Source organism: Cucurbita moschata, unplaced genomic scaffold (genome assembly GCF_002738365.1).
Source record: "Cucurbita moschata cultivar Rifu unplaced genomic scaffold, Cmos_1.0 Cmo_Scf00019, whole genome shotgun sequence".
NCBI lineage: Eukaryota > Viridiplantae > Streptophyta > Magnoliopsida > Cucurbitales > Cucurbitaceae > Cucurbita > Cucurbita moschata.
Window position 1 is genome coordinate 8,869 of NW_019268535.1, and position 21,250 is coordinate 30,118.

Sequence of the window (21,250 nt, forward strand, 5' to 3'; positions counted from 1 at the left end):
ATCTTGTGACAACCATGTCCGATATGGGGACAAATCAAGTAGATGCTTCGTCGTTCCGTACGAGACCTTTTCTGACATGTAGCATGCAACTTGCCAAGTGGCAGTATGTGGTTCCCATTTTATCTCCTCCCTTTTGCGCCACGTGTGTTTTCTATTTATGATTTTTCCTTTTTATCCTTTTTTTAACCTTGTAAATCGCTCTCAACTTGCCTCATCTCTGCTGTCCCCACGTCAGATCAAAACACCCACGTGGCGCCACGAGATTTTTCACCCTATTCTTCGCGACCGTCTGTTAACGCGAAACTAAACGGCGCAACGTTGCAATCTCAAACAAAAGGTCAAGAATACGTTAGAAGCTAACGGAAGTGTTAAAATGGATTTCTGCTATCCCTCGCATTTTTCGTTTAAAAAGGGATAAAAAAAAGAAGACATATTTAACCTTTATTTTTTTGGAACATATCAATAAAGAAAAAAAATGATATGACCAAATTAATAGAATAATTACCATAAACCATAATTTTTTTTTTATGTATAAAGTAAAAAATAAAATATAATCTCTCAAAAGCTTAAAAATTAAGTATTTAGAACCTTTACAGGCTTGTAAGATGTGTTTTATAAACATACTCATAATTTTATTTTATATAGAGAAAAAAGCAAAAACTTCAAAGTACAAAAACAATATAATATATTTATAGATACCACTTGTTTTATTAAAGAGATAAAACAAATAAAAAAAAAGGGGGGGGCTTTTCTTAGCTCTAAAAAGGTTATAATATAAAGGAATTATGGAAACAGTGTATTATATTGTTAAAAATGAAGGAACTTTGATGAAGGGGGAAAGAGAAAAGAACAGGGGACGCTACAAGATCCTTAATAAAAGGCCACGTGGTCAGGTAGACGAGCGCACCGAGAGTCAGACCCCAGTTTCCTGAATGCCCCTCTCCCTTCGTAACTCCAAAAGCTCACCTTTACATTTGTAGTTCTCTTTGGAAAAAAAAAAAAATTAAAAGAAGCCAAAGTATAGATTCAAGTAATACTTAAATGAATAAAATACTCTGTACCTTCCTTCAAGTTGAAGGTTTCAAGTTTGATGCCTAGCTACCACATTAATGAACTCAAAAACCCAACTTGAACCACCCTAACACATACCAGTGAAATTGTTACAATCAAGGTACAAAGGGAAGAAATCGAAATGATTTGAAGTAAATTGAATTTAGGCGTGGCAATAGCAAAACAAAGTTTAAACAAGAAATTGTGAGACGAACAGTGGATGAAAATTACATAAAGAGTCCGAAAGAGGAAAAGTAAGAGCAAGAGCAACAGGTGCCAGAAATTGGAGAAGGGCGAGGATTAGGGGTAGTTGGAGGTGGTGGGAGTGGATGATTGGAGCCTCAACCTGCAACTTGAGAAACACACTCACCAGAACCTTCGTTTCACTCTAATCATACACGATGTGAACCCCTCACCACTGATCTCCACGTGGATTCTTCCCATTTTCCTCCCCCATGAAACCTCCATTTCCATTTCCCCTCTCTTTTCTTCTTCTTTACTTATTTCCCCTTTCTGGGTTACTCTTCTCTCTCGATTTCAATCGTCTCTTTCGACGCCCTCCTCCTCTCTGAGGTTTTTCCCCATGTGGATATCTTGATTTTTGGGGTTCTGGGTTGAATTCCATTTGGGTTTTGTGTGTAGGCTCGAATTTGAGAAGTGGGTTTGGTTGTTTTTGTTCGATGGGGGATGCAATCAGTGGTGGATTTGGGGATGACCTGATGCTCAGACTCTCGCCGGAGATGAACGGAGAAACGAAGGTTTCTACCTCTGAACAACCGGACCTTACTCTTGGACTCTCTCTAGGGGGAATTTATTGTCGGAAATTGAAGGAAAGTTCGTTAACACGATCGTCTTCGGTTATTGGAGTGATTTCTCAGAACGCTGAGACGTGGAAATGGGATATGCAGGGGCAACACCGTTCGTTTCTTTCGTTGGCGAGATCTTGTTCTTTTCCGGCCGAGACGGACCAACTGGGTCGGATTAAACTGAAGGAGTTGCAATTGATGAGGAGGATGGAGGCCAAAAAGAGACTGGCGGAGCAGAGGAGTGGCAGAGCAGCTGCGGCGGAGGATGAGAAGGCAGCGGCTGCACCGCCGTCTCCGTCTGAAGTGGCGGCTTGGGCTGCCGCTTCTACAGCGAGAAGTCCAGCGGTATGTCGTGCGACTGATAAGATCAAATCCACACAAGGAAGCCTTTCCCAAAATTATACAATTGAAGGTATGCCTCTGCTCTTTCCCCTTTTTGATTTCCTTTTTCACTAAGTTCTATGACTTTATGATCAACTGGTTTTCAGGTCTGATGTAGGTCGATGTTCTTTGAATTCATTAATCTTCACCCTCTTGGTTTAATCAAAACTCTTCTTTCTCTCTGCAATTTTTTTTGAGAGTTGAAAATTTCTGGGTGATTCATGAGATGAAATAGAAAAGGAAGTATAAGCACTTTATTGGCTAACTAACGATGTTTTAGCAGGAAGCTCGAAATAATTATTTCACCTTCGACGGTGAAAAATTCATCATCAAGTGTTTGTTGATGCTGATACCACAGTAGCGTTACTTTGTTTTATGTTGCCGATAAACCTCTTGCATGTACGCTTGGAAAATTGTAATTTTGTTGATCCTTTCAAAATCATTTGGGATTTGCTTGTCAGCTTGGGCATACAATGAGTAGGCAAATGGGGTTTCAGAGATCTTATAACTGAATCATTGAAGCAAGGGAATATTGATCAAAATTCCTAAGTTTCACTCAATATGTAATTGTACTGATTGTCCTGGATGTGAAGGATTCGATGAAGTTAGATCTCGGTCACAATTTAAATTAGGTTCTGAAACAATAGGATTAGGTGGTATTAACGGTTAGATTTGCATTGACAGGACATGGAAGTGTGGGATCAACTAAGGGGTCATCCACTTCACAGTCATCACTGGAGTCAATTGACAGAGAGCCGCAAACAACGGCATCAAGAGAAAAACCAGGGACAAATGCAGCGAAGAGATGTAGAGTTTCGAAGGGATTGATGGAAGGGGATGGAGGGATGGATGTGATGCGAACGATGCCGAGCGTAACTACAATCGGGGATGGGCCAAACGGAAGGAAGGTAGAAGGGTTTTTATACAAGTACATGAAGGGACAAGTTTGCATAGTGTGTGTGTGCCATGGAAGCTTTCTTACACCTGCAGAGTTTGTGAAACATGCTGGTGGGAGGGAAGTGGCCAACCCCATGAAGCACATTCACGTTTGCTGTACTTCATTTTCATTGTAACTCTCTTTTGGTTGCTTAATTGCTCCTGTTTACCCTTTTTCTTTCAGGAAAGTACAAGGGAAAAAGAAGAAACTTGTTGAATTTTGAAATGTTTTTTTTCTTCTGATTTCCCCCTTTGGCTGTTTGGTTTTATTAGGGAAAAATTAAAGAGAGCACCGCCAACAATGAGGATTCCCCACATCGAGTTAGTGAGATTATTGTCACACCATTTCCTGCTTCGTCAACTTCTTTTAGTTTCGAGTGTGGGCTTACAAATTAAATTTAAATAAATAAATAATGACTTGAAATTTCATTCTTTAGAAAGTGTAACCGCAAGCTTCTTTCTAGTGACTATCAGCCAATCATCGTGTGACACACCCTCATTACGTGGACCCCCACTTCCTCCATTGCCCAATATCTAAACCAAGTAGATAAAAAAGGAAAAATCCAACGACTTCTCGCCCAAATTTTCATCCAATAGATTCTTGACAGACAATAACTAATGATATTGTTAATTGCATGGCTATTAATGTTTGACAATATTTCTTTTAGATGTTTAAGAATTTAACCATTTCACCTAAAAATAGTAGTGAATGTATTAATTGGTATTAACAGTAGCATTCTTCCTTCTATATTATAGAATTAATGATTTTACATAGTTGATTCAAACTTCTAATATTATTAGTCTTAATTTGACGGAATTTAAACTTTAAACAAATATTTGATGGCATAACATCCCGTCAGTAATTTTCCTATTCTCCTAGTTGAATGGTTGACAATAATTAGAGAGAAAATTATCAATAAATATTATTTTATTATTAAGAGTGAACATAAATTTACTCATTTAAGAATTCAGAATTCGTAGTCCATAGTTTAATTGTCTAGATTAGTTTCTTATCCCATTAGATACAAATTATTTTTAACAGTTTAAAATAATTAAAATAAAGTGTGAAACATAATCACGAGAAAGAGAATATTCTCGAGCATCACGGCGGATCCAACGTCAAGGTGTTGAGAGTGCATAAGCCTTATACAAAGGGATCAAACCAGAGAATGAATTTATTCCGTCTGGAAATTTGAAAGACAGAAGGAAGACGAAGAAACAGGGAAATGGGCAAATTCCTGGCCGCCGCACCCTGTAAGCTCCAATTTCTGATACATTTTTCTTTTTTTTCTTTTTTCTGTTTTCAATCTCTCTATCACGATCCATGACTATAATTCATCCCCGACTGTGTTTTTTTTTTCACCTTCAACCATTTCAATTTTTATTTTCTGTCATTTCCGTGGGGATCGATTTTTTTTGTTTTTTTTTCTTTTTAATTTCATTTAGAGCTGGAATTTTTTTGGAATTGAATGTTTGATTTGGAACTGATAGATTTGGTCATTGAATCGAGATTTGAACCGCTTATGATGAAGATTGTTTGTTTTTGTTTCTTTTCCCTCACGGGTTTGCTCTTTGATTAGCCATGTTGAGTATTCTACTTACAGTTTCATGAATTTACATCACGATGCCCCTTGTTTTTTGTTTGATAACATGACATTCTCGCACTCAGAATAACGTCTGCATGGTTGGAAATGTAACTATGATAACTCCTTAAGGCATTTCTCTGTGACATTGCCTTGTGGAAAAGCCGTACTTGTTTCTGCAAAATTATTGCCTCAGTACCTATGCACTGAGGTTTCTGAGTTGGTACTTGTGCATTTGAAGGGCAGCTCATTGTATTTGATGCAAGTGCTTATGTTCAGGTATACTGAAGAATCTACATCTTTATATATTAGATCACAAGCAGTCTCGATTACTCCATTCAAGGATAACATAGCCCGAATTGTGAAGATAAACACCTAAATTTCATGATCAGCCTCTTTGTATGCATTGTCAATATTAACTTTGTGAAATTTCAGTCTTGATGCGTTGCCAGACAAAATTTGATCAATTCTGTCCCCCCAAGTAATGAGCCTATGTGGAAAATAGTCTTTAAATTGGAATTTTGTTTCATTAACGGTACTTCAAATGCCTATCAATGAACATTTAGTGTGCTGGAAATTTGACCCTAGGCACACCACAGCTTCAAGTTTTCTGATATCCTTCCTACACTACAGGATGGTCAAGTGTTCACTTCTTTCTAATGCATGCTAAACTTTTGGCTAACAATTGATTATTGATTTTTTGTTTCTTTGATGCGGCAGGCTTCACTATTCCTATGTTGGTACTACTTATTGTTGGGTGTGCTGCAAGGCCTTTTTACCCACTTCCTAGTAGATTACCTGAAGGAAGTAGGCAGCCTCTTCAAACCACTCGTCCATATAATATTGCTCATCGAGGTTCAAATGGAGAATTTCCAGAAGAGACTCTTCCTGCATATAAGGTGGGCACATCTAACTGTATTCTTTCCAACTTCTTGCTCACTTAACTTTTGAAATTGTTTTGCACATGATAATGGTACTAAAACATTAACGGCAAACTAGTCAGATCAATGTTAAGAATCCTCCATTTATTGAAAGATAATTCAATTAGAGGGAAGCAGATCAAGTATATGTTTGCATTTGCATGGAATTGGAGACCAAATAATCTGTTTGTTAAGGTTTATTTGGATGACTTTAAAAAGTAATTTTTGTGCACAAAACACTTTTTTAAGTAGTTAGAAAGTCAGTCCGAACAGGGTATTAGATTTTGAGAATACAACACTATATATTGCATATTAGTAAAGTTCCCTATTATTACACCTTGAGGCTCGTTGGTCACGACCATAGATACGTGGAATTTGTAGGCACTGAGCTTTTATTCTTGTTTTTATCATATGCTCTCGTTCAGAGAAGTCGAATTATGTGCGTCGAATTATGTGCTTTGTATACTCAATTTTTCTCTTCTATGTCTTAATACTCTGTCTTTAACTAATTATTTCAGAGAGCTATAGAAGAGGGTGCAGACTTCATTGAGACCGACGTCTTATCTTCCAAAGATGGAGTTCTTATTTGCTTCCATGATGTAACGCTAGATCAGACTACTGATGTTGGAAAATATAAAAAGTTTGCCAATCGTAGGAGAACATATGATGTCCAAGGAGTTAACATCACTGGGTTTTTCACTGGTACAGTGGCTGCATATTCAATTTTATGCATGTGTATTTTACAACTCCCCCTATTTCTTATTCCTTTAAACCTCTTTTAGGGTTCTTATGCTGCAATCTGATTTCATGGTATTTTTATGGGTTCTAATTGATTATATGCAGTTGATTTCACACTAAAAGAATTACAGTCATTGAAGGTGAAGCAGAGGTATCCTTTCAGAGATCAACAACATAATGGTATTAGATCTCTTCTTTAAGCATCCTTTTCTTTGTTCAAGTTTATTAGTTTCCCAACAAGCTTTATCGTTTGCTCTTATCTAAATGTTATTACTTTCCTAATGTACAACTGAATAATATTGTGGTTAGATTTGCACCAAACAACATACCAACTTTACTGGATCAAAATATACACTGGTTTCAGTTAGCTCATGCCTAGGTTTGATTGATGCTCACCAAAATTAAGTGTGAGGCACATGAAAAGACTAATAGTGGAGTTGAACGGGTAGGGGTTTGAATTAGCCATAATCAACATTGATATTTACTTCCACACTTATTGATGTTCACTTTATGGTCGCTTGTTTTTTTTTTGGGTTGGTGTATATTTGTCTTGGATTACCACCAACTCCTTCTAAATGATTAGATGGTGATCTTCTATTATGATATCAGGTAAAATCTAAAATCGAATTCCTGTGACATAACCCATTTGCCCCTATAGCATAATGAAAAATGCCTTGTCATCTACTTGAAATATTTTGTTGAGCTTAGTTCTCTCTTGAACTCTGATCCCTCGTTATAGAGAAGATATTTTACTTTATCTCTGGAGCCTAGTCTTTTTGCATGATACTAATCAAAACATGTTCTCTAAATTATGAACTCAGGAAAATTTTCTATAATAACTTTTGAGGACTTCATTGCAATTGCACTTGATGCACCGAGAGTTGTTGGAATATACCCAGAGATTAAAAATCCAGTATTCATTAACCAGCGTGTAAGTTTCCTTGTACAAAAGGAAGTACTTACTGAACATTTTCTGAAGCTACCTATAAAACCACCGTTCTACTGTTTTCTGCAATTTGGTTTCCTGCAAGGGTTTTGATATTTTGAAGATTGTGATGCCTTTTCAATGACGATGCTGTTGGAAAATATAGGTTTGACCCTAAGGGCAGTAAATTGCATGTTGGTCTAGTTCTCATTTATCTCAAATAAACCCCTAACATGCGGCGTGTCTGTAGTACAATGGTTGCTCAATGGTTTCTTGTTGGCAAAACTTTTGAACCCTAATACTTCAGGGTAAAATGTGCACAGGTCAAATGGCGAGATGGTAAAATATTTGAGGACAAGTTTGTGGAGATTCTAAAGAAACATGGATATAAAGGTTCATATTTGTCAAAAGATTGGTTGAGACAACCTGCTTTCATTCAGTCATTTGCTCCAACTTCCATCATACACGTATCAAATCTTACAGACCTGCCCCAGATCTTATTGATCGATGATACTACAATTCCAACACAGGACACAAATCAGGTATTTCAAACCTTTCCTTGGATATTTTTCTTGAGTTTGTGGATTTTTCTGAATTTTGGTGCTACAAATATTATTTGTCTCGGAAAAGTATGAAGCTATAGTTCTGCTGAAGGCAGTCAAATAATCCTGCTACATTGTTGTTTATCAAACTTCTCATTAGATGAAAACATCATAAACGATTTAGCATCTAGTTACATGGATCAACTCCATGTAAAGGCCCCAGTTAAGGATATACCTATTTATTTTTTATTTAACAATTTTGTGCCTGCCCCAAGGTCCAAACTTTGGAGACATCATGAGTTTTCCTCTTTGAACTTACCCAAAAATTCGAACATGCGACCTTTTGGGGTAAGCGTTACTCAAGGCTGCATGCCTTAGCCAACGGGACTTTCCCTTGGGCTTAAGGATATACAATATTCTCATCAAGTAGTACCTCATGATGAGTTTTTGTTTGGTTCGTGTGAATTACTACTCTTTTCTGAATCTGCTGTGGTCTCATAGAAGGTTCACAATCAAACAAAAGTTCCAACTTCAGTGTAAAGACTAAAGAGATTAGATGTTCCTGTGATTGCTGAATCTGCTGTGGATTTCTTGACAAACCTTCTCTGAGAATTTAATATTAATTTCTTGTCTTGACTCTTAATGTACTACCCTTTTCTCCGTTGAAGACAAATTATGTACTTGGTCTCATAGAAGGTTTCACGATCGAACAGTAGATCCAACTTCAGTCAGAAGACCGAAGAGTTCAGATGTTCCTGTGGTTGCTGAATCTGCTCTATACTGCTTTTTGATAAATCTTCTGTGATAAATTCATATTATTTTCTTGGCTTAGCTCTTAATAAGCTTCTTCTTAAAAATAGTATTGGATAATGTGCAGACGTATTGGGAAATTACCTCTGATAGCTACTTCAATTACATAAAGAAGTATGTGGTGGGAATTGGACCTTGGAAGGATACTATAGTTCCTGCTGTCAACAACTATATGCTAACACCTACAGATCTTGTAACCCGAGCACACACACATAACCTACAGGTAAACATAATTCACGTTCAAGTCCTTTATTCTTATACTGAGATGGAATGTGGATGCACATGTGGGAAGTGAAATGATTGCATTTAAATACTAGTTGAATCTTATAGATGGTAAAGGCTGCTAGATTTCACTTACAAGCGACTGATATGAAATGGTGTCACATGGTTTATATGTAAACACTAATTGATTGACATGGTTTTCATTGCAGGTCCATCCATATACTTTCAGAAATGAGTACAACTTTGTCCATTTCAACTTTCATCAAGATTCATATGAGGAATTTGATTACTGGATCAACACAATAAGAGTCGATGGGATTTTCACCGACTTTACAGGCAGTCTCCATCATTTTAAGAAATGGACCTCTAATCTCCCTCCAAATGATACTGAAGAACAGAATGCATCTGATTTATTGCATAAAATTTCTGTGATGCTGAATCCGTATAGAAGTTAGGACAGAGTATATACGGTTGCTTCATTTGGACAACAACATTGTGAAACTTGTTTATAGACCAAGGTAAATTGGGACATTGCATTGAGAACAAGGATATTATTATATACCTGGGCCATTGATCCATAAATAAAGAAAAGAACTGTTGGCTCATTGATCTCAGCCCTTTGTATTGCTTGATGACAGTTATTTATTCTGAAAATGATGAGAAGTTCGCTATTATTATATACCTGGGAAGTTTGAGATTTTTCATTGATTATTTGGCTTGCTGCTTTCCAAGTTTTGATTTATGACATTGGGGTTGGAAGGCTCAAACTTATATAATATCCTGGATTATTGACTATCGTAGAAATTTGAAAGATGTACTTAGCTTGTATGACTGAGATTTATGTAGCTTGTATGACTGACAATTACAAATTTATGAAACTTCTAGACTCTTAGAGAGTATTTTAGGCGGAGGTTAAATTAATAAAAATATTTCAAAATTTTGAGTCAGTTAAATCAATAAAAATATTCAAAATTCTACTCAAATATAAATATCTATATTCAAAATTCTACTCAAATATAAATATCTATGACAGTTTTAATAATATTCTTAAAAAAATGTCATAATATTCTTAAAAAAATCATAAATTACTATTACAATTAATAATTTTGGATGGAAACATGTTAATAGTTTAGTTAAAAAATATTTTGAATAATGACTTAAAAAAAAGATTCATTTATTCCTTCAGTTTTTTATTTAAAATATTAGTATCATATTAAAAAAAAAAATGTTACAAAAATTTTTAAAATAGCATTAATTTTCTTCTGTTTTCATAAATTATAAAAAGTCTTTAAGTTTGAAACTATTTTTAATACTCTTCTAAAAATTTGTACTTTTGAAACAAAATATTATCTAAAGAGAATTTTTATTAGTTTTTTTTTTAATTAATTAATTAATTAATTAATTAAGCATTTATATAATTTAACTTAAAATTAATTTTGGAAATTCTCAAAAATAATATTCCAAGAAGACAGTCAAACAGGCCCTGGAATTAGGTCGAACCAGGGTGATGATACGTTGAAGGTCAGACGAACGCAGAATATTGGTAGATTGAACCCTCTGGGGATTGAGATTGTTAATCAATAAAGCTATTTTTGTGCCCGTGCAAGATGAATGCTGTGTTTGTGGTTACGACTGCGTTGCCACTTCGATGAAACACCAGTTTAGCATCAGGCGAAGAGTGGAATCAATCTTGAATCCATCTTTCCCTTCAGATTCAGATTGTTGTGAGAGCCTCCGCCTTGAGAGTTGAAGTTTGATCTGTAATTATAAAGACCCAGATGGCCCAAAATCAAAGGCCCACAAGCATTCTTGAATCTCTTGGGGAAGAGATTATTAGAATTGTCGCCCCAGTTTCAATCTGCATGTTCATGGTGGTTATTCTAGTCTCTATTCTCAACTCCAGCTCCTCGTCTTCTGCTGCAACAGTTAGCTCCATCGCTACCATTGCATATAATGAAAGCAGCTCCGATTCCTCGTGGGACAAATTTACAGGTGCTCTTTTAAACTCCCTGGTGTTTGTGGCTATCATAACTGTGGCTACATTCGTCATGGTGTTACTTTTCTACCTCAGATGCGTCAAGTTCTTGAAATATTATATGGGTTTCTCGGCTTTTGTCGTTTTGGGTTTTCTTGGAGGTGAAATTGCATTGTTCTTGATTGAAGATTTCGATGTTCCTGTTGATTGTTTCACTTTTTTGGTTGTTCTCTTCAATTTTGCTGCTGTGGGTGTTTTGGCTGTGTTCATGTCAAAAATGCCCATCCTTGTAACACAAGGGTACTTGGTTTTGATTGGGATGCTGGTGGCTTATTGGTTTACTTTGTTACCCGAATGGACTACTTGGGCTCTTTTAGTTGCACTGGCTCTCTATGATCTTGCAGCAGTTTTGCTTCCTGTTGGACCTTTGAGGCTGTTAGTTGAGCTTGCTATATCTAGGGATGAAGATATCCCAGCTTTGGTTTATGAGGCTCGGCCAGTGGTTTATCATGAATCAAATCCTAGGGATGCAGTGCAAACAAGGATGAGGGTATGGAGGGAAAGAAATGAAATTTCGGGCAATCTCCCTGCGGTTCTCGATTCTGTTTCCGAGGGCAATGTGGTTTCTGAATCAAGTGTAGATGAGATTGAAACATCCGATTCAAATCCTAATAGTGAATCAAGTGTTGTTAGATCTGAAGAGGGCCAGGTTCTCATAAGGAACAGTGAGCTTCTTGTTCCATTAATTGACATTGGAGGGAACGTTCAGCCACACGGAGAAGAAGTTTCTGCATCAAATGAAAATTTAATGTTAGAGGGAATTGGGTTGGGATCCTCTGGGGCTATCAAGTTGGGGCTAGGGGACTTCATTTTCTATAGCGTATTGGTCGGCAGGGCAGCGATGTATGATTACATGACGGTTTATGCGTGCTATCTTGCAATTGTAGCTGGTCTTGGAATCACTTTGATGCTATTGGCAATATATCAGAAAGCTTTGCCTGCTCTCCCAGTGTCGATAGCACTAGGCATCATGTTTTACTTCCTAACGCGGCTCTTCCTCGAGGTTTTTGTTGTACAATGTTCTTTGAACCTTTTGATGTTCTAGATATGTCTGCTTTTCTAATAGTATATATCATAAGAACGGTTGTCGATAACATTAGGCATCATGCTTTCCTTCCTAACGCGGCTCTTCCTTGATGATTTTGTTGTACAATGCTCTTTGAACCTTTCGATGTTCTAGATATGTCTCTTATATTTGAGGCTGATGCTTTTGTATTAGCAGATATAATAAGAACGGTTGATTGTTGATGGTTAACGATTGCACCCCTGTTGCTCAGTTTCTGTCTGGAGACCTTAGAACTTGACCTTGAATCAGTTCCTGCAGGTTTGATGATTTCTGTGGATCTTGTCAATTTAAGCCGGTTAACTTTGACATAGAAAAACTTTGCTTGCTACTACAATACTCACTCTCATTTCTGTTCTTTATCCCCTTCCATAATTAACAAGCGCATAGAAAGACAAGAAAAGGAGGACAAATGGGGAAAGGGATATTAAATGATTTGTTATTCAAATTGGATATTAAATGTGAAGTGATCGACTGAAGGTGGTAAAGCCATTGGGCCAGGCATGCTATTGATTTCATTCTGCAGCTCAGAAGCAAGAGTTGAGCCATTTCTTGATCTTCACGTTTAAGACATTCCATTCCATACTCACCAAATCATCGATGCTATACTTTTCCATTTCGAGATTGAACAAATACTCATCCAACGCATCTTTCCGCATATTAACAGAAGCCTGGCAGAATTCCTGAATACAATTTGAAGTAAACACAAGATTTGCGATGGCTTTAAGATGAAGGATCAGGTGTGGATGGACCAAGTTTACAACATATACGGCAGCCATACTCTCCCTCTGGGGATTTTCTTCCTCCAAATTGTCCTCAACTGAAACAAAGGACTCGTTGTAGACACATTATAGCCAGACTGAAAGGGAGCATAATCGGGCTCAAAGTATAGTTTGGGAAAGAATTTCGTTTTGCTTCCGACTCTCATTTAAGGAGACCTTCCCATCTCCCATATCGCAAGCTTTCCTCAACGGTCTTCATTTTGCTGTTTCTATTCATTTAGAAGTCTTGTTTTATTTGGATGATAAAAAGGTCTTATATAGGTTAGGCTTATGTTTAAAAGTTGTTTCGGACTTAGGGTTAGAAGTCATATAATTAGAAATCGAAGTCATTCTCAAAGATTTCAGGGCTAATGAGGAACACTAAATTAGCATTACCATTATTGTCCAATCAAAGCACGATAAGTCAATTCCTATCCAGTATCTCCTCATCGAATCGAACGGTCTCCATTCACCCTTTCAAAATCCAACGGTGTACATGTAAGCTTTGCCTTCTACTTGTATCCATCTTCCATTGCCGCATTTACAAAACCCCGCTCCAATCCGAGGCTTAGGGTTTAAGCTCTACTGTCAAAGAAAGGAAGAGAGCGAACAAAGGTCTTATTCTCCACTCCGATTCCTCGTCCCTTTCATTTTATCTCCTGTGTTGATGTTGATTCATTCGGGTTTCAATTTTGATTGATTTTGTTTTGTGTTTAGATCTTTCGTCTTTCTGTAAAGATATTTTACGTGTCCGTTCGATGAAATACCAAAACTATTCTCCTCACCGAGCTTTGATATGATCTGATTGGAAATTTCTCTTTCATCTTTCGTTGTGTATGTGTCTTCTTGATTTCGAAAGCTTAGACCTCTACTCTTAGCGTTCTGGGTTTATGTGCTATGCTTAAGAATGATTCTGTTTGTTGTCGAGTGTTTTTAGTTTGAATTACGTATGCCTTTTTGAAGCGTCTACGAGAACATAAGCAGTTTTTTAAGTACTGAAGATTTCCTATGGGTACTAGAAAATTTTGTTTTTTGCTTCGAGATAACTTTGATCCTTATGTTCCCATAGGTTTTGTTTGTTTGTATGTATGTTTATTTTGGATCTTACAATAGTACCTACAACTTTCTTTTTGATTATGGAGTTAATGTACCTTGAAAGTTTAAAACATATTTGCAGGTACGGTGTTATCTTGCACAACTATTTTTTGTTCTCTATGGTTTTTAATTGTTTTGGGTAATTTTCTTTCAGGTCGTCAGCATGGCGTTTCTTAGTAAAGTTGGGAAAATATTTAGTCAGAGTTCTGCATCAAGGATTGGTTCAATTTCGCAACCTTCCCAGCTGTCTATCTTTCAAGCTATTAGATTCATGTCAAGTTCAAAAGTTTTTGTAGGAGGTTATCTGAAATTCCAGCTGTTCTTTTCTTCTTACGCCTTGGTGGTCTGTTAGAGCTTTCTCTGAGATCCCTTTCATTTGTACTGCAGGCCTTTCTTATGGTACTGATGATCATAGTCTGAGGGAAGCCTTCACCAAGTATGGGGAAGTAGTTGAAGGTGTGATGACTTTTCTAACTAAGCATTATTGAGTAAAAAGCTAATTTTTTTTTTTTTCACAAAATTGAATTACATCAAAAGAAAAAAAAAAATTAACAGTATCAATTTTCGTGGGAGCGCTTCCACATTTTAGCTGATGTAGACTGTTGGGTGAGCGAATTTGATATTTGTTAATGTCTATCTTTGTTTTAGCGAGAGTCATATTGGATCGTGATACTGGTAGATCCAGAGGTTTTGGTTTTGTCACTTTCGTTGGCAACGAAGAAGCCTCCAGTGCTATTCAAGCACTGGATGGACAGGTAAACATTTGTGTTGAGAATGTAATTTGATGTGGTGTCTCTTGGCATCAGTATGGCTTTGATATGGGTTTGTTAGTGACTAATTCATTTGTGGGTACTGTTCTCTGTCATTGTTAATTTTCTGTAACCAGGATCTCCATGGCCGTCGCATTAGGGTAAACTTTGCAACTGAAAGGTCTCGTGGTAGCTTTGTTGGTGGTGGTGGATACAGCGGCGGTGGTGGTGGATACAGCGGCGGTGGTGGTATTGGAAGTGCAGATTATAATCGCAGTAGTGCATCCCAGGGAGGGGACAACTATTTTTCTGCCGATTCTGGTTCAGACTTCACCAGTAACCATCAGAGTGGCGGTGGACTGGATTCTGGAGATAATACTCGGGATGATTTTTTGGGCGGAGGGAAGTCTGGGGATGAGGATAACAACGACGACTATGCCAAAAGGGCTTGAGGAAATTAGTTGCTGTGTGAAAACAAATTGCTTTTAGTGTAATGTTTTATGCCTCGTATCTCTGAACCCAAAAGGCCCTGCGTTGATTTTTATCTTGTTTGACATGTTATTCATCAAACATGTTATTCAGAATCATTCTTGACTTCAAACCCCAAGTTTTATCGATGAGTTTCTTGCCTTTGACTGGGGATTAAGAATGAATGTCAACCTCTGTTTTTAAACGACATCTAGAATTCCTGTAGTCGTACGGAAATGGTCTTCATATACTTGCTGAGTTCTAACAATTATGGAGTGAAAGATTGAATTTTTGAGATATTGAGTTATGATGGTAATATGTGTGTTCCCTATTGATCTATGCTAGACCATGGTGTATGAATTAGATTATTTTTCATGAATATTGATTTTTGTGGGAATTACAAGTAACAACAAACAATTTACAGAGATATATAGACTTCGTTTAAAATGAAGACTTGTCTGTGTCTCTAATCCAACTTTGTTTAAAATAACAACAAACATGAATATTGATTTTTGTGAACCGTTTGTATTCCCCATTGGGTACAAATTGGAGGTGCTGTGGGACTGTTTATCAATGTTGAGAGTATTAGCGATGAGGAGAGCAATAGCAGCAGGAGTTGGTTGTTGTATATACTACTCGTTCACAGGAGCCGTTGGATTCGTAAGAAGTATCTGCAAAGCTTTCTCTCTCCTTTTTTTTCTTTAGAGAACACATGAATCACCATTCTTAACAAAACTCCAGTGCAACCCTTAATCTTTGATATATTATATAATATATTAATATATGTGAAGGAAAATGGAAATCCAAGGCCTTATAAGAAGGCTGCTTAAATGATAATTAATCAACTACTAACCACATCCAAAGCAGAAGAAACAAACCATAAGCTCTTACAACTCTCTTACAAACTAGCTAAATAAAGTACTTCCATTTATTTAGTCCCACCAAACCATGAAGCTAAATAAGAAGACGGTTGAGAAAGAGAAGAATATGTGACGTTGGAGTCGGAAACCGCCGTCGCTCTCGTCAGTAGTGGTGGTTCCGGCTCCGGTGGGGCTGACACCGGTGCCAGCGCCGCCCAAAACCCCCGTGGGAGATGCAGTGTTGGGAAGGGGATTTGTAGTAGTGGTAGTTGGTGGTGACCTTGCGACAGGTGACGTCATTCCGGGTACTGTTGTTGTCCCCGGTGGTGTCGGAGTCATGGTCACCGGAGTGGATCCGCCGCCGCCACTGGAATAACATCTAAATTTGTATTATGTATTTTTCAAATGAGCTCTACACTTCAAAAATTATTTAGTAGTTTTTGAAATAAATTTGAGTTTAGTAAATTTGAATTTAAGAATTAATTTTATATATAGCAAATTTTAAAAGTAAGTAAAAATGAAAAAACAAAAGAAACAAGTGGAGTGAAAAGAGAGGGCGCAATCCTCAAGAAGGAGAATAACAAAAATTAAAAAGTTGGCTCAACACCCTAAAAAGCAGGGAGAGGGATGAGAAAGAAATATGTCCCCCAGAAATCACGGTGGGATGAACCCCCCTATCCCACACAGGAAAAGAAAAAACGATTCTGATTTTGAATTTTCCCATTGCCCTAATTTAAATTCAAGACTCCGCAGACAAAATTTCAGGTGGGTCGCAACTTTTGACAAGGAAGAGCATTATCATCGAGTACCACCAGACTCGGATTAAAATTTACCCCAAAAAGCCAAAAGAAACAAAGAAACAAAGAAACAAAGCTAGGTATGGGTACGTCAAAGATTCTATAAAGCAACTCCATACTGCTTTTGGACGATGTTAAGTTGTGGAGCACTTATTCATGCATGCCTATCCAATCTTCTATCTTAAGGGGGAAGAAATCCCTCTCACTTAATTTTATTTTTAGTGTTGGTGTGGATAGGATGTTATTCTCAAACGATATTGACACAACAACCAACTAATATCGTTTGAATAATTGGATGTTTATAAACCAAATTTTTTCAATTCCTACTCCTTCCTTTCTTTATGAGTCGAAAATATGATCTAGCCAGGAATAGAGTATCAAATTATTGGATCTGTGGTTTTCTATGGGTTTGTACTAAGAATTATCATAAGGGTCGGAAACTATCCACAAAATAAATACCATTGGATCCTCAGCTGTGGGTTCTTTGAGGAGGTTGATAGGTTTGAAAAAATCTAAAATTAAAAGCTTGAATTATATAGCTTTTTTTAGAATAAAGAAATATATTGTTTTGAAGATTAGAGATTTGAATTGGTATCTAAGAATAAAAAAGAGGCTAGTGAGAGTTTAAAGTCGACATATTAAAAGTAAAAGATGTAGTGAAGATCCTAAAAAAGCAACATACCCGGCGGTTGAAGGGTAGGAACAGCCAGAAGCGCCTGCCAGAAAGCCAGAGAAATGAGTAAGTAACCATTTTTTTGTATTGTCTTTATGGAAGTTTAATTAATTAGGAAGAGGTTGAATGTGCCTACTAGGGTCGGTTGTGGAGATGGTAGCAACACCACCAAAATCACAAGAGCCTTGAGTTTGGCCCTTCTTTTGAAAGTAGCTATTAACAGCATAAGAACAGTGAGCCCTGACAGTGTTTGGAAGGAAACAAGCTGCATTTTGGCGAATAGGGTTGCAGTCAGCCCCCGCCCCGCACGCATAGTCCAGCGCCTTCTGCAGCGTCGTGTCGCCCACCCCGTCCTTGCAAACGCACCACGTCCCACCTATTCAAAACACAACCCCCATACACCACCCTTAAAACAGCATATAAATCAATAAATTAAAAAGAAGAAGAAGGAAGGTAGAGCTTACTTGAGTGGCCAGCCATGGCGGCCAGAAGGAGCACTGAGAGAGCCAAAGTAGGTGGCATGGCAGAGAAGTTGGAGCTGAATCAACCTGTTTCGTTTGTCTTTGTTTGTGGAAATACAAATGAAAATGGGAAGCAGAGTTGGGAGTGGTGGAATAAATGTATGAAAGCTTATTTAAGCTTAACTTGGTGCATGCCCAACAATAGTGGCAATGACAATGGAATGTGAGCTTTTAGTTTCTTTTCTTTTCCTTTACTTTCCTTTTGCTTTGGCATCATAAATATTGCTTAAAGTAATGAACTAAATCCACCCACGACTTTGCTCACCGTCACGTCCTTTTGCTTTTGCAATCCTTTTATTTTTTATTTTTCTTCATAAAAAATTTGTGTTTAAAGTTGGCCATGAATCTTATCTTCATGTCTCATCTTTTTTTCGTTTTTTAAATAGTTTTATAATAACACTTTTCGTGAGGTTTTCTTTGTGGTATGTGGTGAATTAAATAGACATACCGAGAAGGAAACCAAAAACTTTGGCACTCGTCTGCTTAGTACAATTATGAACAGCCTCCCTGTACTCGAATGTTGTGTCTTTCTGGGTAAATGCTATAATACAAGGCTGCAATGAATAGGAAATGTTGTAGTGATCCTCCAACAGTGCGCAGTGCGCTAGTTCTCTTTATGACCTCACAACCGATCGATATAATCTTGGAGGGTAGCTTTTGCTAAAATTCGAGCAGTTTCATGAGAACTTACTTTTGTTATTTCCAATAATGCGGCTCGATAACAAATCGGTTCTAGAGCACGGCCGATTTGTTCCGCTTGCAACAATCTAATGAGTTCTCCATGCGAAAAAAATATTAGATATTCCATCTTCTGAAACCAACACTCAACCGAGTATGAAGCATTCCATCTTCTGAAACCAACACTTTTCATATCATTTGACGTATACTTATTCATCTGCTATAAACATGCCAGGTGGAAACAAACAGGAAGCCAACAAACGCTAGAAGACTCAGCCCAGACAATAGCAAATAAAAGTAATCAAGATGCGCCTTGTTGAGATTGTCGGAAAACCAACTATTCTGCCCATTGGCTCCAGTTGCTTCATCGATCACAGAAACTAAAAGACTGCTTAAAATGCTTCCCATGCCTAAGACGCTAGTGTAAAAGGCAAGCCCCATGCTTTTCAAATCTGATGGACATTGATCGTAGAAGAACTCTTGGAGACCAACCAATGTAAAAACTTCAGCCAAACCATACAAAGTATATTGAGGAACTAGCCACCAAAAGCTCATTGGAATTGTTATGTCAGGCCTATCAACTAGACCCTGCTCTTCTGCAATTCTTAATCTTTTCCTTTCAACCATAGACGCAACCAACATTGAAATGGCAGATATAACCAGCCCAGTTCCTATTCGCTGCAGCGTTGTGATACCAGACTGTACTCCTGTAAAAGCTCTGGCGATAAAAACGAATACACGATCATAGATGGTAATAAAGATAACGATGGAAAGGGGAACAAATGAATCGATTGCAGCAGCAGGAATGATAAAGCCTGATAAAATTGATCTATCCATTGTAGCTCCTTGCTTGGTGAAGAATGTGGAATCTTGTGCAAACACAATACCAAATACAAGGACTGTCATCCATACAGGAAAAATCCTAAGAACTGCCTTTGCTTCTTCAACCTCGCTCATGCTGCACACCATTCCACATAGGTTGGAATGATTTGGGACAATGCAGGCTTTGTTAAGAAATCTGCCACATTTGAGGAACCAACACTTGTTAACAAAGCTCTAATAAATTCTGATTCAACTAGATATACTTCAACATTATAAGTTAACAAATTTGCAATTTGATTCAACTCCACAGGATTCCACCCACTTCATTTCATGGTGAACCTATTACCTGAGTAACTGAATTTCTTGATCAAATGGATGAAAACTCTAACTATTAATTGGTCATAAATTTGGTGCTACACTTCCAGCGTTATGAACTAACTCTACCTCATGTTAGCATTTCAATAATTGTATGGACTTTTAGAGAAAATGAGGCATAATCTAAGGTTAATAGTTACTCTAAACTCCATTTTCAAATGGGGCAAGAATTCAGTAATATTCTTACCTGAATTGTCCAGCTTTCTGTTGCGACAAGTCTATTGCACTTTCTTCCTGACCAAAAATGAATGTTGAAGAAGCTCTCCAATTCCTAGCTGCAGATACAAATACCCGACCAATTCTCACAAATGGGCTCTTGTCGTACTTTTTGACGCTATAACGATATGTGTTTTTCCCAAATACAAACACAACCGATGCAATCACCATCATAATGAAAGGAATTCCAAATCCTAAACTCCAACTAAGATTTTCCTCCGTATATGTTACCACCAAAATGGCTACAAAGGTACCAGCGCACACACCAAAGAACCACCAATTGAAGAATGAGCTTTTGGATTTGGCCTCTTGAGGGTGTTGGGCATCGAACTGATCGGCTCCAAAAGCCTGTACGCAAGGCTTGTGTCCACCTTGCCCTACCCCTATTAGATACAGAGAGACGAAGAACAACATAAGCTGAAACTGGGGAGTGGAACATGATGAAATTTCGTTAGAGTTCTGACAGAGGAGGGAGGTTGTTGTGGGAAGCAGAGCAGAGAAAGAGAGCAAGGCTAGTCCCTGTAAGTGGATCAGAGTATGAACTCAGAAATCTGATTGAAAGGAAAATGAAACAAGGAAGAAAGATAGAGAGCAGACCAAGACGTAAATTGCAGAAGAAAAAAGAATGGTGCGATATCGTCCGAAGAAGGAATCAGCGACAAAAGCTCCGAGGAGAGTGAATAGCATGGAGATGCCTGACCAGATGTTGACACTTTCGGCGGCGGTGGCCACAGACTGACCAAGTGGCCCGGTGAGGTAAGTAATGAGGTTGGCACCGATTCCGTAGTAAGCAAATCTCTCGGCGACCTCCACTCCTAAATTGATGGTAAATTGACAACATCGCCATCACAAACCGAGTAAATGTATGAGAAGCTGGTGAAAGTAAGTGGTGTTACCTATCATGAAAGAGGCGGACCTCCAACCACCGGAGGATGATCGGAGAACTGGGTGACCTTGAAAATCGACGGCGCCATCAACGGTGTCGTTCAGAAGTGGAGAGTCAGAGGCTGAGACTGAAAGGTCCATTTTTTGATCGGAAGCGAAAAGGAGGAAGGAGTTGGATGGGAGAGGAAATGGAGTTGGATCCGATGAGTTCGGCGAAAGTGAGTTGGGATTGGATACCCAATCTTAGCATATGCAACAGTCCCGCACGTAATTGCCCGCCACCACTCATTTGGCAAGTTCTTCACGTTTTTTTTTTTTTTTTTTTTTTTTTTTTTTTTT

General features: G+C 37.8%; 6 protein-coding genes across 9 annotated transcripts; 4 read left to right on the forward strand and 2 right to left on the reverse strand.

Moving 5' to 3' along the window:
- The first annotated feature begins 1,170 nt into the window (after positions 1 to 1,170).
- On the forward strand, positions 1,171 to 3,518 carry LOC111457060 (ninja-family protein AFP3-like). Its single transcript, XM_023099188.1, has 2 exons — positions 1,171 to 2,268; positions 2,922 to 3,518. The coding sequence occupies exons 1-2, from the start codon at positions 1,731 to 1,733 to the stop codon at positions 3,308 to 3,310; spliced, it is 927 nt and encodes a 308-aa protein (XP_022954956.1). The 5' UTR covers positions 1,171 to 1,730; the 3' UTR covers positions 3,311 to 3,518.
- A 787-nt stretch (positions 3,519 to 4,305) lies between these two features.
- Positions 4,306 to 9,612, forward strand: LOC111457059 (glycerophosphodiester phosphodiesterase GDPD6-like). Its single transcript, XM_023099187.1, has 8 exons — positions 4,306 to 4,427; positions 5,477 to 5,655; positions 6,195 to 6,378; positions 6,520 to 6,594; positions 7,236 to 7,345; positions 7,663 to 7,881; positions 8,759 to 8,914; positions 9,123 to 9,612. Exons 1-8 carry the CDS (start codon positions 4,400 to 4,402, stop codon positions 9,366 to 9,368), a joined length of 1,197 nt encoding a protein of 398 aa, XP_022954955.1. The 5' UTR covers positions 4,306 to 4,399; the 3' UTR covers positions 9,369 to 9,612.
- Positions 9,613 to 10,374: 762 nt separating this feature from the next.
- Positions 10,375 to 13,202, forward strand: LOC111456881 (presenilin-like protein At2g29900). Of its 2 annotated transcripts, XR_002712831.1 has the most exons (3): positions 10,375 to 11,951; positions 12,171 to 12,272; positions 12,538 to 13,202. XR_002712831.1 is itself a non-coding variant. In XM_023098935.1 (1 exon), exon 1 carries the CDS (start codon positions 10,692 to 10,694, stop codon positions 11,991 to 11,993), a length of 1,302 nt encoding a protein of 433 aa, XP_022954703.1. In that variant the 5' UTR covers positions 10,375 to 10,691; the 3' UTR covers positions 11,994 to 12,095. The 2 variants fall into 2 exon arrangements, 1 of the variants encoding a protein (XP_022954703.1); XM_023098935.1 differs by lacking the exons at positions 12,171 to 12,272; positions 12,538 to 13,202 and having other exon boundaries at positions 10,375 to 12,095.
- A 104-nt stretch (positions 13,203 to 13,306) lies between these two features.
- On the forward strand, positions 13,307 to 15,334 carry LOC111456883 (glycine-rich RNA-binding protein 4, mitochondrial-like). Its single transcript, XM_023098938.1, has 5 exons — positions 13,307 to 13,387; positions 14,022 to 14,166; positions 14,255 to 14,323; positions 14,516 to 14,622; positions 14,754 to 15,334. The coding sequence occupies exons 2-5, from the start codon at positions 14,031 to 14,033 to the stop codon at positions 15,066 to 15,068; spliced, it is 627 nt and encodes a 208-aa protein (XP_022954706.1). The 5' UTR covers positions 13,307 to 13,387; positions 14,022 to 14,030; the 3' UTR covers positions 15,069 to 15,334.
- Positions 15,335 to 15,825: 491 nt separating this feature from the next.
- LOC111456882 (PLASMODESMATA CALLOSE-BINDING PROTEIN 3-like) lies at positions 15,826 to 18,233 on the reverse strand. 2 transcript variants are annotated; one of them, XM_023098937.1, is made up of 4 exons: positions 17,879 to 18,233; positions 17,551 to 17,790; positions 17,424 to 17,457; positions 15,826 to 16,311 (listed from the first exon to the last, which is right to left on the reverse strand). In XM_023098937.1, exons 1-4 carry the CDS (start codon positions 17,934 to 17,936, stop codon positions 16,017 to 16,019), a joined length of 627 nt encoding a protein of 208 aa, XP_022954705.1. In that variant the 5' UTR covers positions 17,937 to 18,233; the 3' UTR covers positions 15,826 to 16,016. The 2 variants fall into 2 exon arrangements, with proteins under 2 accessions (XP_022954705.1, XP_022954704.1); XM_023098936.1 differs by having other exon boundaries at positions 15,826 to 16,323.
- Positions 18,234 to 18,335: 102 nt separating this feature from the next.
- On the reverse strand, positions 18,336 to 21,152 carry LOC111456880 (protein NRT1/ PTR FAMILY 5.10-like). 2 transcript variants are annotated; one of them, XM_023098934.1, is made up of 5 exons: positions 20,923 to 21,152; positions 20,624 to 20,841; positions 19,998 to 20,545; positions 18,796 to 19,631; positions 18,336 to 18,759 (listed from the first exon to the last, which is right to left on the reverse strand). In XM_023098934.1, exons 1-4 carry the CDS (start codon positions 21,050 to 21,052, stop codon positions 18,827 to 18,829), a joined length of 1,701 nt encoding a protein of 566 aa, XP_022954702.1. In that variant the 5' UTR covers positions 21,053 to 21,152; the 3' UTR covers positions 18,336 to 18,759; positions 18,796 to 18,826. The 2 variants fall into 2 exon arrangements, with proteins under 2 accessions (XP_022954702.1, XP_022954701.1); XM_023098933.1 differs by having other exon boundaries at positions 18,336 to 19,631.
- Positions 21,153 to 21,250: the final 98 nt, after the last annotated feature.

Bases quoted from the DNA above. Each gene is read 5' to 3' on its own strand.
- LOC111457060 (XM_023099188.1), top strand. From the start codon at position 1,731: ATGGGGGATGCAATCAGTGGTGGATTTGGGGATGACCTGATGCTCAGA. The intron at 2,269-2,921 runs GTATGCCTCTGC...TTGCATTGACAG, and splicing joins CCAAAATTATACAATTGAAG to GACATGGAAGTGTGGGATCA.
- LOC111457059 (XM_023099187.1), top strand. From the start codon at position 4,400: ATGGGCAAATTCCTGGCCGCCGCACCCT. The intron at 5,656-6,194 runs GTGGGCACATCT...TAATTATTTCAG, and splicing joins AGACTCTTCCTGCATATAAG to AGAGCTATAGAAGAGGGTGC. The intron at 7,882-8,758 runs GTATTTCAAACC...GATAATGTGCAG, and splicing joins CAACACAGGACACAAATCAG to ACGTATTGGGAAATTACCTC.
- LOC111456881 (XM_023098935.1), top strand. From the start codon at position 10,692: ATGGCCCAAAATCAAAGGCCCACAAGCATTCTTGAATCTCTTGGGGAA.
- LOC111456883 (XM_023098938.1), top strand. From the start codon at position 14,031: ATGGCGTTTCTTAGTAAAGTTGGGAAAATATTTAGTCAGAGTTCTGCA. The intron at 14,167-14,254 runs GTTATCTGAAAT...TTTGTACTGCAG, and splicing joins TTCAAAAGTTTTTGTAGGAG to GCCTTTCTTATGGTACTGAT. The intron at 14,623-14,753 runs GTAAACATTTGT...TTCTGTAACCAG, and splicing joins TTCAAGCACTGGATGGACAG to GATCTCCATGGCCGTCGCAT.
- LOC111456882 (XM_023098936.1), bottom strand. From the start codon at position 17,936: ATGCCACCTACTTTGGCTCTCTCAGTGCTCCTTCTGGCCGCCATGGCT. The intron at 17,791-17,878 runs GTAAGCTCTACC...TGTTTTGAATAG, and splicing joins CGCCATGGCTGGCCACTCAA to GTGGGACGTGGTGCGTTTGC. The intron at 16,324-17,423 runs GTATGTTGCTTT...ATACAAATTTAG, and splicing joins TCCTACCCTTCAACCGCCGG to ATGTTATTCCAGTGGCGGCG.
- LOC111456880 (XM_023098934.1), bottom strand. From the start codon at position 21,052: ATGGACCTTTCAGTCTCAGCCTCTGACTCTCCACTTCTGAACGACACC. The intron at 20,842-20,922 runs GTAACACCACTT...CCATCAATTTAG, and splicing joins GTCCGCCTCTTTCATGATAG to GAGTGGAGGTCGCCGAGAGA. The intron at 19,632-19,997 runs GTAAGAATATTA...CAAATGTGGCAG, and splicing joins CAGAAAGCTGGACAATTCAG to ATTTCTTAACAAAGCCTGCA.